Genomic DNA, 17,878 nt, shown 5'->3' on the forward strand with positions numbered 1-17,878 from the left:
GTAGGGCGGCGTGCGACCCTGGGTTGCGGCGAGGCGAGCGCTTGTGATCATCGTCGAAGTCGGCGATGGCCATCCATATTCTGTTCGATGAAATATCTAAAACAGACAAAGCCTTATACATTTTGGGCCGATTGACGGCTAGACGACCACTTGCTGTTGCTCGGGTCCATTTTTCTGCATCAAACAGACAAAATCCGGATGAAACAGATGAACCTGACTCAGTATTCTTAAAAAAAGGGAAGCAGAACCTAGTCAAGATGATTTGGGTCGCCCCTTATTTGGGCCATTCCACACATAGAGTCACTATGTAGCAAATTTTAGTTGAGTAAATATACTCTACTAACTTTACTTCGCCATTTTACTACTCTATTCTTAGGGGATCGACTATAGTTGGCCTAAGCCAACAGAGACCTCCAAATCCATGGACACAAACTAGATACGATTACATTTGCTCCATCGTAGTTTAAAGGGCACACATGTACACACCATTACATATGCTCAATCGCAGTTACAGGGCACACATGTACACACCATTACATATGCTCAATCGTAGTTACAGGGCACACATGCAAAGTAAGTAGCAGGGACATACACTCAGTCATTTTACATACATAGAAACATACAAATAAGACAAACCAAAAGCACAGACAAACCAACCATGGTATGGGAGTCAATGATGAATGGATACTATGTATTGCTTCCCCAACATCAATCCTGTCTCTTCCAGCAGAATGGGAATCTTGTAACATCTCTCTTTTCCTGTATGTTTCCCGTTTCTCTGTATTGGTTTTCTGGTTTGTTGTGTATAAGCTTGGGAATGTTTTTATGTTTGTTAATTGCTTCGTTCACCTGATTGGGGGTAAAATCACCATTGAACTCAAACTCCTTCAGTTTTGGAAGGTTGTCAATGCCGGAGATAGTACCCATCGTGAAGGACCAGATGATTTTCTCGAGCCTAGTAGCAGATCCGTCAGTAAAGCTAACATTGGGAATGGCAGAAAAGTCGACAATAAGAAGGTTGAGCCTTGGGAAGTCGTCTTTGTAGAAGATAAGTTGGTTTTGTACATAAGATGTCTCCTTGAGTACTAGGGTGCGCATGCTAGATATCTTGGCCAGAATTTGTACCTCATCTTGACTCAGAATGGTACGACAAAGAGTCACCTTGGATATGTTTCTGGCCTTGTCAAATAATGAAAGCTTGGTGTTGTTCTTCAAATCGACTTCCTTCAGTTCTAAAAGTCCTTCAACTCCATAAATACACTGTAGGCTATCAATGGAGGAAAGGATGATCTTCTCAAGCTTAGGAGCTCCACCTTCAAAGTTGATGTCAGTAATGTTACAATCCTCAACAAGAAAGCACTTGAGATTCTTAAATTCCTCCTCCTTGAAAGTGACCTTCCTATCGATGTATGCCTTGTGTCGGAGCCTGACACAAATTAACTTGGGTAGCTTGGCAAGGACCTCAAGATCATCCTGTGTCAGATGGGTACCAGATAAAGTTACCTTGGCAAGATGGAGTTGGCCACTATCTTTGGTCAACAACTGAAGAAGTTGCACCGTTTGTGGGGTTCCAACAATGCTTAGGCTCTCAAGAAGCTTGGGAGAGTCTTTATAGCGTTCAAGAACCCATTCTGTGAACTCTTGGTTGGAAGGGTCTTCATCTACCATGGGAAGAGTGTTTGACAGAGACTTGAGGCACTCATGCAGATCACTAATAGCTCGAAGCAAATTCTTGAAGTGTGAGTCCTTGTGTTCAATAAGCACACCAAGCTTCCTCAACTGCCACAGTTTTCCAATATCTTTCAAATCTTGTCTATTCCGTGCCTTGACATTGGACAATACCTCCATGCTTAACATTTTTTCTACTTTGTCAGGAACTTCAACACTAGATAGTGTAGTACTGCTTGACCCTAAACTCTGAACAACTCGACCAGCTAGCAAACGCTTGAGCTTCAGGAGTAAAACATTTACCGTTGCAGATGGGTGCACCTTGGTCTCTCGGATATCCAGTACTTCCAATTCATGGAGGTTGTTGATTTCACTTGGCAGATGGGTAACATTTGATCCCCTTACGCTCAGATACTTGAGCAGTAACATTGTGTTGCATATGTCCTTAAGGTAGCTTTGGTTCTTCCCTCCAAAGCATTGGCAACCATCAAGATCTAACACCTTGATCAAAGATACTCGAGATGATTCAGTATAGAGCTTTTGGAAGAATCTATCGATTCTGTCAGAGCCACGGAGTCAGAGATCATTGAAAATGGAGAAGTGGCGAGCCAAGTGATGTGATAGGCGTGTTTCCACGATGCACTATTTTCTGGCAATCTTGGTAATGAATCCATGAACTAGATCACCTATCACACAACTCTTTGCATGACCTGTAGCTCCAATGCCAGCAGGATAAACAAGCCACCAGTTGACAAGTGCATCAAAACATCGATTGGCATGACGCATAGAACTGGCCCAGTCTTCTTTTGCTATGAGGCCTTCTACAACCCACCGTCCTATCAAGGTTGACCGCTTGATGGCTTGTTGTCGAGGGAAAATATCCAGGTACATCAAGCAAGACTTGTATTCCTTAGGCAGATCACCATAAGAGAACTTTAAAATCTTCTTAGCAATGTTGTCCAATGAGTTGTCTGAAACCTGTTGCAGGGTTCATGCAACTTACGTAGCTCCGAGAGAACTGAAACAAAATCGAGGAGTGTTTGCTACATGCAGCATTTAACATACTACATTTTTTGGACATAATATTTTTGATTGGGAAAACTGAAACAAAATTTTCACAATCTGTCATAGAGTACACTAACATATTTGTTGCACTGGCATATTTAACTATGTACTGTTTGTGCGGGGGTTACACAAGAGTAGTATTTCTTGTTAGAGCTTAGACTTTGTTGGTGTTTCTTTTAGCCTGAGCTTGCGTTGGTATCATTATTTTCATGTATGGACCATATGAAGTTACTTACTGTATGTATAACACCTTGTAGTGTGATTTTTCTTGAGTACAAAATTCTCAGCCAATTACAGCCGCTCCGAGAGAATCACTGCCGTGTGGTTAAACTTGGTTCCACCTTGTATTGAGGATTTGTGGCATCTCGACTATAACACTCACTATTACTTTGCAATAAAAACTCCCCTTTCACCCACAAAAAAAATAAAAACTCCCTTTAGCCCGGAAAAAAAAAGTTTGACAGGCCACAGGAAGTCTCAAGTTGCCCAAACTGGAAGCTCTTGGCCTCGGGGGTAGAAAACATTTAAAAAACACGAAGTATATACTCGGCCCAGTCGGTCAGCCCTCCATCATGCCACGGCCGCGGCCCGCGTGGGACCAGCAGCAGCAGGAGGAGGAAAAGAAGATAAACACGCGCGAAACAGCGAGAAGGTTGCAACCTCCTCCACCACGCCACCCTCCTTGCTCCTTCCTCCCCCCCGCCCGTCGTATATAAGCCGGGTCGCTTCGTCTCTTGCCATTCACCAGCCCGAGCAAGAAAGAACCAAGCAAAGCCACCGATTGATTGAAGCAGAGTCAGAGAACGTGCGTCCCAGAAAGCGTCGGCCACCGGAGCGTCTCCAATCGAGTATGGACAAGGTGCTGGCCTTCTCCATCCTGAGCGCCTCGCCGGCCGACATCGCCCCCGGCGCCAGTAACGGCGGCAGCTGGGCTCGGCTGTCCTGGCGGGGAAGGAAGCTACAGGAGGGCGACCAGGCTCGAGCAGAAGGGAAACATGGGAAGCAGGGCGGTCTGCCGGTGGAAGCAGAGAAGCAGCCGGGCAAGGGGAAATCGCAGTCAACGCGGCCGCGGTTCGCGCCGGAGTTCGATGGAATCGACTGCTTCGAGACCATAGTGTGCCATTGATCGGTAAATCACGAACTGCCCCTGTTCCCGCCGCGCGTGTAACTACTAATTCTTTCTTCATTCGATCACACCGTACGATCGGCGTGTTCATTCGTTGTTAACTTGTGCTTTTAACTGAAGCCGGATGTTGTACAGAATACAGAGTTGCCAGTAAACCAAGTTCTTTCATATGGTACAAAGAAACCCATTTCGCCGGGATTATTTGGATAAGCTTTGGCTTTGAAGTCTTGATGTCATGACGGAGTAGAGATGTTTAGTCAGACTAATCTAGAATTGAACGGAGAGCACAACTTTGCTGATAGTGGAACTAGCCAGCCCTCTGATTTTGACATCTACTTGGTTCTTCTCACGTCAGTTTCTTTTTGTGTCTGCTCACATCTGTTCATGAATTAACAGGTGAAATAAATGGAGAAGTAAATACAAAGTGTGTGGATGAATTACTGAAACTTGCTTCTTATCATGAAGATGTGGACTTACATCTCTACTCCTAATGGACGGATTGGTTGAATAGTCCCCCCACTTTCAACCGGTTTATTTTCAACCGGTTTATTTTCAACCGGTTTTTCTTCGTCCCACCTCCCACCAGCCCCTCCCACCGGTTTTTCTCTTTTCTCGTCTGACCGGCAATACCCAACGTATTTATGGTAATCAATCATAATTAATCCATGTATATTAATTATCAATCCAGGTATGGTAAGGTCATAATCTCTACTCCTAATGAACGAATTGGTTGAATAGTCCCCCCCACTTTCAACCGGTTTATTTTCAACCGGTTTTTCTTCGTCCCACCTCCCACCAGCCCCTCCCACCGGTTTTTCTCTTTTCTCGTCTGACCGGTAATACCCAATGTATTTATGGTAATCAATCATAATTAATCCATGTATATTAATTATCAATCCAGGTATGGTAAGGTCATAACTCAAGAAATTTTGAATATGGCAATTATATGGTAATAAATTTAAATTACCCCAAAGGTTATCAATCCAGATATGGTAAGGCCATAACTCGGGAAATATCGAATATGGTAATAAATTTAAATTACCACCAGGTATGGTAAGGCTATCCACGTATAGTAATAAATCATATAGTAATAAATCATAATTAATCCACGTAATAGCAATAAATCAATTCAGGTATGGTAAGGTCATAACTCAGGAAATTTTGAATATGGTAATAAATTTAAATTACCCCAAAGGCTATCAATCCAGGTATGGTAAGGCCAAAAATCGGGAAATATCGAATATGGTAATAAATTTAAATTACCCCAAAGGCTACCAATCCAGGTATGGTAAGGCCATAACTCGGGAATATCGAATATGGTAATAAATTTAAATTACCACTAGGTATGGTAAGGCTATCCACGCATAGTAATAAATCATATAGTAATAAATCATAATTAATCCACGTATAGTAATAAATCAATCCAGGTATGGTAAGGCCATAACTCAGAAAATATCGAATATGGTAATAAATCAGCGATCCGTCCGCATTACTAGCTCATCCGATAAATCAGCGATCGAGTAATTAAACCGTGCAGTAATTAGTACTCCCTCCGTATATGGAAGGAACCGCCGGAGTATTCCATAGATTAGCCACAGGATTTTGGCAATCTCGCTGTGGCATCTCGGATTTCGGAAATCACGCGCCCGCAGACGCCGCCGTGCCCCCCCCTGCAACCACCGCCGGAGTCGGAGGCGAACGCGATCGCAATCGCGACGTGTATATATATACAAGGACGTATTACGTGCACAAGGGCCTGCAAGCAAACCCCAGTGCTCCTGATCACCATGCATTTCTTCCAGGTCGTCATGGCGTGGATGTTCCCGTGCGCCGTGTGGGCGGCGATGGCGCCGGCCGTGGCGACGACAGCGACCACGGACGGCGCTTCGAGCGTTGAGCAGGGCAGCTCCTCGTCGCCGGCGTTCGGCCCTGGCGACGCTAAGGTGGCCTCCGACCCGGGCTCCTCCCCGGCGTCGAGGTCGTCCACCTCCTCCTCCTTGCTCGGCGCCCGAAGCAGCTCGTCGAATAGCGCGCGCTCACCGGTGAGGGAGGGCGGTGACACGGCCGCACGGAAGGGCCACGCGCTAAGGCGGTGCCTTCACAGGTTCGCCAGAAATCTGCAGCGCGCCGGTGCTGCGGACGAGCGGTCAGACGGGCGCGGGAGACGGAAGGGCCGGGCGATGAAGCCGGACGGGAGGGTCGCCGCCGGCGAGGACGGCACCGCCCGGGCGAGGAAGGAGGCCGTCGCGAGCGCGATCGCCTACTGCAAGGAGTCGAGCCGGCAGCGCTGCAGGCCGCCGTTGGCTCCCTCGCCCAGCTTGGACGACTGGCTCCTCGTTCGTCCGGAGGAGGAGATCGGCACCAGCGCCACGAGCGCCGTCTCGCCCTGCGAATGCGAGGCACAGGGCACCTCGAGCGCCGCCGCCCCCCACCACGGCCACGCGGCCTGCGATGGTACGTGTTGTCAACCGATCCGTCGGTCGATCTGCTCTGCTGCACCCGTGCACGTCTAAACCGTCGTTGATCTCCTTCGTGCAGCAGAATGCGGCGGCGGCAGGCCGTCGACGGTGGAAACTCGGCGAGGTCCAGCCGGGGAGATGGAAAAGGGTGACACTGTCGACGGGCTTGACGGGGACGTCCTTAGGATAACGAGTTACTTCGCCGCCAAATATGTGCGCGCGGTGCGCCATTGAAGAATAGCTCGGGGTCCGTCTCACATGAGGCGAAGCAAACAGTTTTTCGTAATCTAGAGGACCTTGTCTTACGTACCTTCGATCTTGTATGATCTGTCGATATCAGTGTGCGAGTAGTAGTAATATGATTGTAGTAAGATCTGTCCATATCAATTGTCGATCTTAATGTTATATGATATGATGGCTTGCAGCGTTCCTAAGATCTAACGAGAATCTCCTGGAGTTAACGACACAATCGTTCGATTGTTTCTGAATCAGACTGCAATTTTGAAGCTCAATTGGCAAAGGAGTTAAGATATAGACAATCCTATTTATTCGAACTAGCTTTGCTGAATCGAAAGAAAAGAGACAACTTGGATTCAATCAAAAGAAATTAGAAGATTTTAGTACTGGCATGTATTCACCTCAATCACTATATGCTTTGTTTGTACTCTACACATGAGGAATATATTCACCTTTAACTTCTTTTTTTGCGGAAATAAGACTTTCATTCATCAACCACGGTCATTACACTCCAGATTTTACATAGAGCGTGAATTCCATCCCGTGCATGCCCATGCACATTGAATTATCAAATGAGTATAAAGTTGATCTTTTTTTTAACTACTACACTCCAGATTCTCGAGCATGGAGATAGGCGAGTTGTAGACCAAGAGCTGGTACAGATATAGGTGAGTTGTAGACAAGAGCTGGTGGGCAGCAAGAAACGCATGCACACCGAAGAACAAATCTGAGTCACATGCCTACTTTTATTGGTTTCTACAAAGAGCGGCTAGCTTATATCTTAGACCAGTCGGTCACTATCGAGGTCGCCAAGGTGATCTTACAGCACTGCCGTGGGGATTTCTCATATGATTTTATGTAGGCAAGCCGCAAGCGGTGGTGGTGATTGGCTGGGTGGTGTCGCTGCCTTGGGAAGAGACGAAGTGATGGTAAAAGTAAGCAGGATCCGATGATTCTTCCGTGGGGATAGCCAAAGTCAAGATGTCGACTACAGACTCGTCGCAGACTTGCAGTGAACCCGGATGCGGCGAGCCTGATTTGTGGATCGATGGCGGGTCTTGACTTTGTTAGGCTGGGATTGGATGGTTGCGGAGGGTGGTGTGCTTGGTTGGGTTCCCATGGAAGAATGTGGCCTCCTCGTGGATCTGGTCATGCCCATCCTAGAGAACATTGTGTCCCTAGCTCCCTCGAGGAGCAAGGACAGTGCAAGCGGCAGCAGGGGGTAGGGGTAGATGTGGGGAGGGATGTCGGCGGCTGCTCGAGGTCATCATGATGAAACCCTTGACGTCCCATCTTTATCAATGGAAGTGGAAGAGCACGAAGTCGAGATTGGATAGGAGTTTGAGTTCTTTTTGGCACCGATCGGTTCCCCACTTTAGAGATGTATTTTTTTGCGTGCGAGCAAACAATGGGTTGATTCTAAAAGGGATAGGCACTTTTCAACAGAAGTGCATGACGGACCAAAAATATGACCTCATTTTATTCGTTTGATAGATATCGTATTATTCGTTGTTGTTCGTTCGGTGAAATTTCCTAATATTTGATTGTTGTGTTTCTAATTAGAGCACCCCATAATCACCCAATATGAGGGGATGATAAATGAAAAATACTGATTATAAATTTTGAAGAGCCCGTGGCAACGCACGGGCGTTATACTAGTATATATAGGGAAAGCATTACTCACACAAGCGAAGGTTGGTGGAGAATTTACTTCATTTTTTATTTTTTAGTTCCCACTGCATTTTTCCTTGGTAGACTACATGTGTACTTAATAGAGTGGTTTCCATTTGCTGCTTGAATATCTTTTGTTGTTGCAAATGTACTAATTAAATTTAGAATTCACTTTCACCTTGGTGGGCCCCCAGCCCAAGGTTAATGCTAAATAGCTACTCCCCCCATCCCAAAATATAAGAGCGTTTTTATACTATTTTGGAACGGAGGGAGTAAGTGGCTAGACGCAGTAATATATGAAGAGCTGTGTGTAGCCTCGGGTGAGGACGAGAGAGTGACAGGATACCGACCGGTGTATGACTAATTTTTGTCTAAACCTGATTAGCAGCGTCTACCAAAAACGCCACCGAAACGTGGGAGCTTTGGAGGCACTTTTAAGAACGCCGCCGAATGTGGGAGCTTTGGAGGCACTTTGAAGAACGCTGCCGATTGTCAGTCTTTGGAGGCGAGACTGGAATACGCCTTCCTTGATCTTTCCCTTCGGGGTTATTTCTAGCGTTTTGGAGGAACGACTCCAAAAACATGTAAAGGCATTTATGTGTCATCTAGAGGCATTTTAGAATGTGTTGTAATATCTGTCGTGTTGTAGTGGAAGAGCTGCAGTTCACTCTGCAAGTGGCCAAGCGCCGGATAATTTTCTATGGGGCGTATGTGATTTAATTTTTCCTCATACGTATAGCAACCCAACACCCATGGTCATTCATATCATCACGGATACACAATGAATATTCAACCAACATGTTACACTTGGGGTGAATGATGGCCTCCGTCCTCTCCCTTATATATATACCGCCCCATCGTCGCCAAAGTAGATAGCAAACCCAGTTGTTTCATTCATACAGGCAATGAACACACATGAACAAAGGGGAATGTGAGAAAAATAACCAATGCAAACGGGAATGGGAGACATCAGAACATGAGCAGCATTGGGTATTTAGCCACTCTCACGTAAGTTTTACAGAGGTCGCAAGGCTCATGTGTCCAACTGTTAATGGACACGCCACACGGTAGAGAAGGCAAGAACACGAGAAAAAGAAGATAAACACGCGCCAAGCCACGAAACCGCGAGATGATCACCAGCTCGCTCGCTACTTCTCTCTCGCGGCCGTGTACATATATATTCTGGAGCGCAGTAAACCGCCATGCCCAAAGCTTCCTCGAGGCTCCGCCGTATATAAGTCGGGCCGCGTCCCCTCTATCCCTTCACCAACCCGAGCAAGGCCAAGCAAGCAAAACCAATTGATTGATTGAAGAAAAGTCAGGGCGTGTGCGTGCAGGAAAGCATCGGCCACCTGACCTGAGCTGCTGCAGGAATCATCGCCATCTCCATTCGAGCATGGACAAGGTGCTGGCCTTCTCCATCCTGAGCGCCTCGCCGGCCGACATCGCCCCCGGCACCGGCGCCGGCGGCAGCTGGGCCCGACTCTCCTGGCGGGAAAGGAAGCTGCAGGAGGATGACCAAGCTGGATCAGCAGGAAACAGGGGAAGTAGGGCGGTCTGCCGCGGGAGGCAGAGCAACGGCCCGAGAAAGGGAAATCGCAGTGATCGTCGACGTTGCGTCCGCGGTTCGTGCCGGAGTTCGACGGAATCGACTGCTTCGAGACCATCGTGAGCCATTGATCTGTGAATCACGAGCTACTCCTGGTCCTGCGGTGCGTGACTACTAATTCTTTCTTCCTACGACCAGCGTGTTCATTCATTGTTAACTTTGCTTCTAACTGAAGCCGCATGTTGTACACACTACGGAGCTACTTATAAACCAAGTTGTTTTGGAGGATAGAAGACTTGTATTACTCAGGATCAACCCTACAACCCTTCTTACAAAGTTCAACGATCTCTTGGGGACCAGAGCACAGCCAGACTACAATTCTATTCATTCTCGTTCCGCCGGGGGAGCAGCTCCCGGCGATCGTTTCTGATCGTTCGCTAGAGGGCGGGCGCGGGCCAGGGTGACCCCCGATTGACCAAAAATGCCCAGCTAAAATTTAAAAGTGTAATAATGCTAAACTTTAAAACTGCCACCTTATACATAAAAAACAGCAAAAAGAACAAAATAATAGACATTTTCTTATAAAAAACAGAGAAAACATAAATTTATAAATGCCATGCTTCTAAAATGTGAAAATTGACATGCTACTTTATAAAACTACCTCTGATCATTAATACTCCAACCGTTCCCAAATATTTGTCTTTCTAGAGATTTCAAAAAGTGATTACAGATGAAGCAAAACGAGTGAATCTACATTCTAAATTATGTCTACATATATTCTTATGTTGTAGTCCATTTAAAATATCAAGAAGACAAATATTAGGGAACAGAGGGAGTAGTTTCTTAGCATGGACACGTAAAATATTCAACTAAGACCCTACACTTATGTGAATAATGGCCTTCGTCGTCTCTTCTCTCCCCTATACGTATACCACTTGACTTTGAGCTAGGTGTCCTTGGATCCAACGCTGGTGCTTCTGCTATGTAGTCGAGGATACACATAGAATTATTGAGCTCCAAACAGTAATGGTAGCTTGGCACTATGAAGGAGGCATGACTATCATCCCTGTCAACACGCCATGTGAAGTGTGTTGTTTTGATCCATGTAGTTGCATGTTCTTTTTTTGAGTGGTAGTAGTTGCATGTGCTGCTCCTCCGATAGGGGGACCAGGCTGGACCTGGGTTGCTTTCTCAGTATCTTTCATTCTACTTACATGACCTACTAGCACCAAGTAACCGGCCATAAAAAAAGAACCAAGTAACATAGGACGCATAGAGCCATATGACCCATCAGTAGTATATGATGAACTTTGCATCACAATTATATTGGGTTAAGGTGCGCCTTTCATGAATACTACACGCTTACCGAAGAGTACGATGGGGGCTCCTATGTACATCAATCCTATATAGTACCTATGATTATTCATACTATGGATGTATAATGAATATTCAGCTACCATGCTACACTTGTGTGTAATGGTTTCGGTCCTCTCTCCTCTACCCTATACATATATAACACCCTATGTATCTTTCACCAAATTAGATAGTTAACCAAGTTATTCATTCATATAGGCAACAACACACATGGACGACAGGAAAAATGAGAGAGGAACAGACATATCAGATGCAATTACATGCACATGGGAATTAGAGACATCAGAACATTAGCATGTCAGAACATTAACATATTGGGGAAGTTGCTTACCACTTAGTGCAGATAGACAAGACTGAAGCTCATTCAGTGTTCCTTGTGTTCTTGTTACGCAAGGTTTTGTAGCCCGGTTGTTAGGTATTACCATAGCTACCTTCACCCGACGCACACTTGTAGGCTCTTGAAGATGTGACGTAGAAGCAACGAGTGTGTATCGTCGAGGTGTTGGTGCAATGGCACGCTGGCTCTGTCATGCTAGCTACATGGGGAGATCGTGATTCCTTGAATTAGTTGTTCTCGTGCGTGCAAGCGTGCCGGCAAGTTGGTTTGAAGATGAGCAACAAGGATTTTTCATCAGTGGCAAAAGTAGCAACCCGGCCCGGGAAGCAAGGGTTGAATAGGTCACAAGGCCATGATGCAGAGGTTTGAAACTCGGATCGTCTTGGAGGCCTAGAATGGAGCCAACTAACTACTTAAGCAAAAAAAATGCTAGACATACGAGGAGTTACCGAGTTAACATACTGATCCCTCTACCTCTTAAAAAAAACCAGATTGATCCCTCTGCCCTCACTAATCTCTCACCTCCTGAATTTCAGTGTGGCCCCGCTTCATTCTAATCCCTAATCAAAATCGTCCACCCCATCTCATCCTGTAAATCCTCTGCAGATGTAGCATTGCTCCTACTTAAGAGGTTAGCCCCTGCATCTAAATTATCATGATGTATACAACCATTTTTATTTATTATTTAACACAGTACATAACAAATGCAATCCCACCTGAGCCATTAAAGATATAAAACGCCTAAGTCAATTTCTTCCAGAACAACGCCTTCAAGAAGGGATAAACGTCATCGCGCCATCATCGTCACGTCTAGTCTAGTCGGGAATAACCTAGACAATATTTTTGGAGCTTCATATCATGGACACGTAAAATATTCAACTAATATTGCTACACTTATATTAGTCACAAAACAAAACATGCTACACTTATATGAATAATGGCCTCTGTGACCACTTCTCTACCCTATACATATACCACTAGATTTTGAGCTAGGTGCCCTTGGATCGAGCGCTGGTGCTTCTTCTACATAGTTGAGGATACACATAGAATTATTCAGTTCCAGACAGTATGGCAGCTTGGCACTACGAAGGAGCCATGACTACACCTGTCAACATGGGTGTTACTCCCTCCGTCCGAAAATACTTGTCATCAAAATGGATAAAAAGAAATGTATCTAAAACTAAAATACGTCTAGATACATCCTCTTTTATCCATTTTGATGACAAGTATTTCCGGACGGAGGAAGTATATTTTTGCGAATGTCAACACGGCTATGTGCAGTGTGTGGTTTGGATCCATGTGATTGCATTTTTTTGGAGCGGTTGTAGTTGCATGTGGCAATCCCTATTCGGCTATTTCGCTAGCGGCCCGTGAAGCGCGCACCTCCTCTCGTTAGCCGGCCGGCCTACATATCTTTTTTTTTCTGAGTTGCTAAATCACGAAAATGAAATTGTGAATGATGGGATTCGAACCGCAAAGCTACAATTTCAAGAGCAAAGGCATTTACCAAGTGGACTAGCGTCATGTTCATACCTAGTTTGTTTTTGGTAAACCCTTGTGTGCGGCGCGCCGACCGAACTTTCCGCCGGACGCGTCCACGCGCGCAGCGCTCCGTCGTTTCTGTTCGCGACACGTAAGGACAGTGGACCCACCCACATGCGAATCAAATCTCATAACTTATCCCTTTCTCCTTAATTCTCCTCAGCCCCTTTCTTCCACCTCCAGTCGCCGCGGCTCTGCTCCTCCACAGCCCCCCCCCCCCCCACGCAGCTGACAACTCCCACAAGTTCTCATCGTCGGCGACATGCGGCAGAGCGTCGACGGCATCGACGACCTTTTCTGCTGCCTCCACCCCCCCTCGCTGGTCCTTGCGCACACACCACTGTGAAAATCGAAGACGGGTGACCACGCAACTGCGAGGACGGAGAGCATGGTGACCGCGAGCTGCGAGGACAGCAACGCTGTTTAGAGCAACACTGCGGACGTCACCGTTTTTGTTTCATGCTACAACGGTGTCACGATTTTCTACAACTGGCATACCACTCAGCTACAACCGGCATCGCATTTTGCTACATCGCATGAACTATCCTTTTTCTTTCTACATGCTACAATGGCTGTCATGCATTGTTACAACCAGTGTCTCATCCGGCTACAACCTGCGCCGCGTTTTGCTACATCACACGACCGTCGCATTTTTTTTGCTACAAATCGGCGTCACGCGTGGTGCCTCCACCAGCATCAGAAATTGCTACAACCAACAAAGCCGGAGGCTAGAACCAGTATCCATTTGTGTTGCATCATCGGAGTGTATTCTGCGGTTACGACGGTGGAGTGCATGATTTTGTTGCAACTATCAAAGTCAGAGCTGGAACCAGCTTTCGTTTTTGCTGCAATCGAGTAAGGCGAGGACGGGCGGCGCTGCTCCAAGAAACAGTCGGCGTCACCGATGTTTTGTTACATGTTACAACCGGAGTTGCAAATTGCTACTACCGGCTTCCTATCTGGCTACAACCGTCGTCTTGTTTTGCTGCGGCGGCGCCGAGCGCACCGGCGAGCTGCTGCCATCGACACTGGAGCAACAATCATCATCATGCGGAGCTGCAACCATGGGGCAACCGTCGCTGCGCGGAGCTGCAACTGTGGGGTGCAACTGTCGCATGGATGGAGCCGATGGCGAGGCGGCCGACGAGGGTGGTGATCGGTGATGAGGACAATCGGTGAGGGCGGCTACCGGCGATGAGGATGGCCGACCAGGGTGGCATCCTATCAGCCCCAGCGAGACGAAGGGATCGACGAGATGCGAAGGACCCCTCATACAAAGGCGCAAAGAAGACGTACTGCATCGAACGGTTACGATCCATGAATTGGACGGCTGCAGGCTGACCGGCCCAACTATTGGGCCGGCACGCCGGTGCAAATCATCACCCTTTGTTTTTCTACTTACCTTTACTGCTAAACAATAGTAGTTGTTTTCTGTTTTTGTTTTCTTTTTTCGGTCTGCTTTTGGCTGGTTTTCTTTTGCTTTTCTCTTTCTCCTTTTATTTTCTCTTTCATTTTAAAAAAATCGTGAACATTTATTAAATTTTTGAATTTTTCTAATTCATGAACTTCTTTTGAATCTCATTAGCTTTCTTCAAATTTCTGCAAATTTTCTGTTTTTTGTACTTTTCTATATTTTTTTATCATTCACGAACTTTTTCTAGAATGGATAAACTTTTTTCAAATTCTGATGAATTTTTTAAAAATTGATTTGCTTTTTTCAATTTTGATGAACTTTTTTCAAAATCTATGAAGTATTTTTCAAATTCAATGATTTTTTTTCTGATTTTGATGAACTTTTTCTAATGTTAATGATTTTTTTCTCAGAATTAATGATTTTTTTCAAATGCGAGAAACCTTTTTCATTTAGGATGTTCTTTTTTCAATTTGATGAATACTTTTTAGAACTTTGTTGTCATTTTTGATGTACTTTTTTCAATTTTGATGAACTTGTGTTGCAATTTTTATGAAGTATTTTCATATTTGATGAAATTTGTTTTCAAATTTGATTAACTTTTTGCAAATTAGATGTTTTTATATTCTATGTACTTTTTTCAAATTTGTGAATTTATTTCGGATTTTCATGATTTTTTTTCAAATTCATGAAGTTTTCTCAATTTCAAGAACTTTTTCAATTTGTACGAACCTTGCATTTCTTTTTCAAAATTCCTTGTTTTAGAAAAAAAATCTTGAATTCCTTTCCAAATTTTACATTCCTTAGGTATATAATAGTATATGTTAATGTTGTACTAGAAGAAGGCTCGAATAGTGCTCTTTCCCGATATTGGTCGTCAAGGTGAGCTCGGTCTAGTGGTTATTATGCCTGCATTTTGTTGTCGACGAGAGGAGTTTGAGTCCTAGTTCTCCCATTGACGATACAAAATTTTCTCTTGTTTTCTTTCTTCGTGTTGCTTTCTTTAGCAGGTACCAGGCCGGCCCGGTACACGCCCCCTGCGAGCGCTAGCACCTCCAATCGGTGCTTACAACACCGAATAGGAGGTCCCGTTGCATGTCCTATCCCGCAACGATAGGTGGACCATATGGGCTGGACCTGGGCTGCTTTCTCTACATATTTCACTCGCTTACATGACCTACTAGCACAAAGTAACCGTCTCTAAAAAAAGAACCAAGTAACCTATGAAATAGGAGGCATAGAACCATATGGCTCATCAATAGTATATGATGAACTTTTGATCACATTTATATGGGGTTAAGGTGTGCTTTTCATGAAGACTACATGCTTACCAACAAGTACGCCGGGGCTCCTATGTACATCAACGCTACAGTATCCATGATCATTCATACCATGGATGCATAATCAATATTAAACTAACATGCTACAATTGTGTGAATAGTGGTCTCCGTCCTCTCTCCTCTCCCGTGTACATATACCACCCTACGTATCTTCACCGAACTAGATATCTAGCCAAGTTGTTCATTCATATAGGCAAGAAGCACACATGGATGAAGGGGAAGATGAGAGCAGAATGGAGAGATCTGATGCGATGACATGCAGATTAGAATTAAAGACATCAGAACATTAAAATATTGGAACATTATCCTATTGGAGAAGTTGCTCACCGTTAGTGCAGATGGATAGACGTGGAGCGCATTCGGTATTCCTTGTATCCTTGTTACGCAAGTTCTTGAAGCCCGTTTGTTAGGTATCCTTGTCACCTCTTCAAATGAACGACTCATTCGAAAGCTGCATCGGCCAGTACTCCAAGCCAGGCCAAAAAAGCACCAACATCTATGTGAGATGATTTCCCATCTTATACCATCGCCACGACAATTAGGTGGCCGCCCATGTGTCGGTGCGGAACTGGCCGCTACCATTCCACACATAGAGTCACTATGTAGCATTGACCATACTGCCGAAGTTGCTACCCGAGTGCTAGATGCCAGATGCTGGCACCTCACATGATCATCGTCGTTGTGCTAGCAAAAATTCTAACACGCGCGCCGCTACCATAGTAGTGTTAGGAACCTGATTCTAGTGCCTCACGCGGCTGTTATCGTCGAATGCTGATGCGCTCGCAGATGTGTTGCCGCGCCGATTCATCTTCTTGTTGAGGTCATCGAGAGTCGCCTCCACCGCCAAATCCAACAGTCGCATGATCTGACCATCAGTCGCCCGTGCTGCATTCTGATGAACCGAGGATATCTTCACCGCCACTTGCTTGGTTTGATGCCTCTCTGCTCGCCCATGTCATACGGAGCACCGCCTGCGGGATGTCCAATGTTCTCATGGACGTACGCTGCGCCAAGGAGGTGGCCTCCGTTCTCGCGTTCCAGTGGACGCCCGTCCTCGTGGTGCCCCTCTCGGTGCGCCCCGATGACTGCCAATGCTGCAGGATATATATGGATGTATATATATAAACCGTCACATGAGAACATTAGACATCCCACAGGCGGTGCTCCGTATGACATGGGTACGCTGAGAGGGCACGCTGAGAGGGGCTTGCAGCTTTCACCATTTGTTCGGACAATAATGAGGCGTATAGACACACAATGCTTTTGTACCTTGCGATGGCAGTGTACCTTGCTATGGCGTTGTAGGAGGCTCTTACCTAGCCATGCGGGTTGTTCGCAACACTGGATGGATGGCGTTTTACGTAGTTGGATGGTGTGTTATGGCTGTTATGACATGTTCTCCATTTGCTTGCTGCTCTCCGTCTCGAGTACATCCCAAAATCGTGGACGTGGTCAGCGCGCTTGCAATTCAGCCAGAGCATTCACCAATCAAATTTGTGTATATGGTTGTTGATATTCACTAATCAAACACCTTGTATTTTTCATCTGGGCTGTGGCCTATGTATTGTATTTTTCATCTTGGAATAATGATACTTGAAACTGAATATACAAGCCTGTTTGTTACTTTGTCTAATCTGGTTTGCTCCTTTCTTGTAAGTACATTTATTCTATGACCTTTTGAAGTCATAAAGATTGCATTCTTAATCATAATATGTTTATTTTCCAAACCTTGCCTACAAATCATTTTGTACCAAATAATAAGGAGGTGTGATGGGGATTTGAGAGGATTGCTGAAGGGGAGGGGATCACCAAATCCCCTCAGATTTATCGGGGTAGCACATCTTGAAGTCGGCGTAGGTGTCGGCATCCAGGTGCGCGTCAAAGTCACTGGAGGACCCAAAGGACTCAGGCGAATAGGGGAGGTCAGCGAGAAGTCGAGCTCTTTCACATTATTGTGGCAGTGGCGCTAGACATCCGACGCGGCAGTCGTTAACGACGTTCACTCGATGCCATGAAACTAAGACGGTCCTTGTCGTCGGAGTCGAAGGGCAAGGTTATTGGCATAGATCTACAAGCCTCTCAACTGGAGCAGCGGGAAG

General features: G+C 45.6%; 1 protein-coding gene and 1 pseudogene across 1 annotated transcript; one reads left to right on the forward strand and one right to left on the reverse strand.

The window, feature by feature from the left end:
• Positions 1-708: 708 nt before the first annotated feature.
• Positions 709-2,658, reverse strand: LOC123084282 (disease resistance protein PIK6-NP-like; annotated as a pseudogene).
• Positions 2,659-3,486: 828 nt separating this feature from the next.
• On the forward strand, positions 3,487-4,264 carry LOC123088164 (uncharacterized). Its single transcript, XM_044510337.1, has one exon. The coding sequence runs from the start codon at positions 3,584-3,586 to the stop codon at positions 3,857-3,859; it is 276 nt and encodes a 91-aa protein (XP_044366272.1). The 5' UTR covers positions 3,487-3,583; the 3' UTR covers positions 3,860-4,264.
• The last annotated feature ends 13,614 nt before the right edge of the window (positions 4,265-17,878 follow it).

The sequence above is a fragment of the Triticum aestivum genome, chromosome 4A (assembly GCF_018294505.1).
Source record: "Triticum aestivum cultivar Chinese Spring chromosome 4A, IWGSC CS RefSeq v2.1, whole genome shotgun sequence".
In the NCBI taxonomy this organism is placed as follows: Eukaryota; Viridiplantae; Streptophyta; class Magnoliopsida; order Poales; family Poaceae; genus Triticum; species Triticum aestivum.

Excerpts from the sequence above, each read along its gene's own strand:
- LOC123088164 (XM_044510337.1), top strand. The coding sequence starts at position 3,584 with ATGGACAAGGTGCTGGCCTTCTCCATCCTGAGCGCCTCGCCGGCCGAC.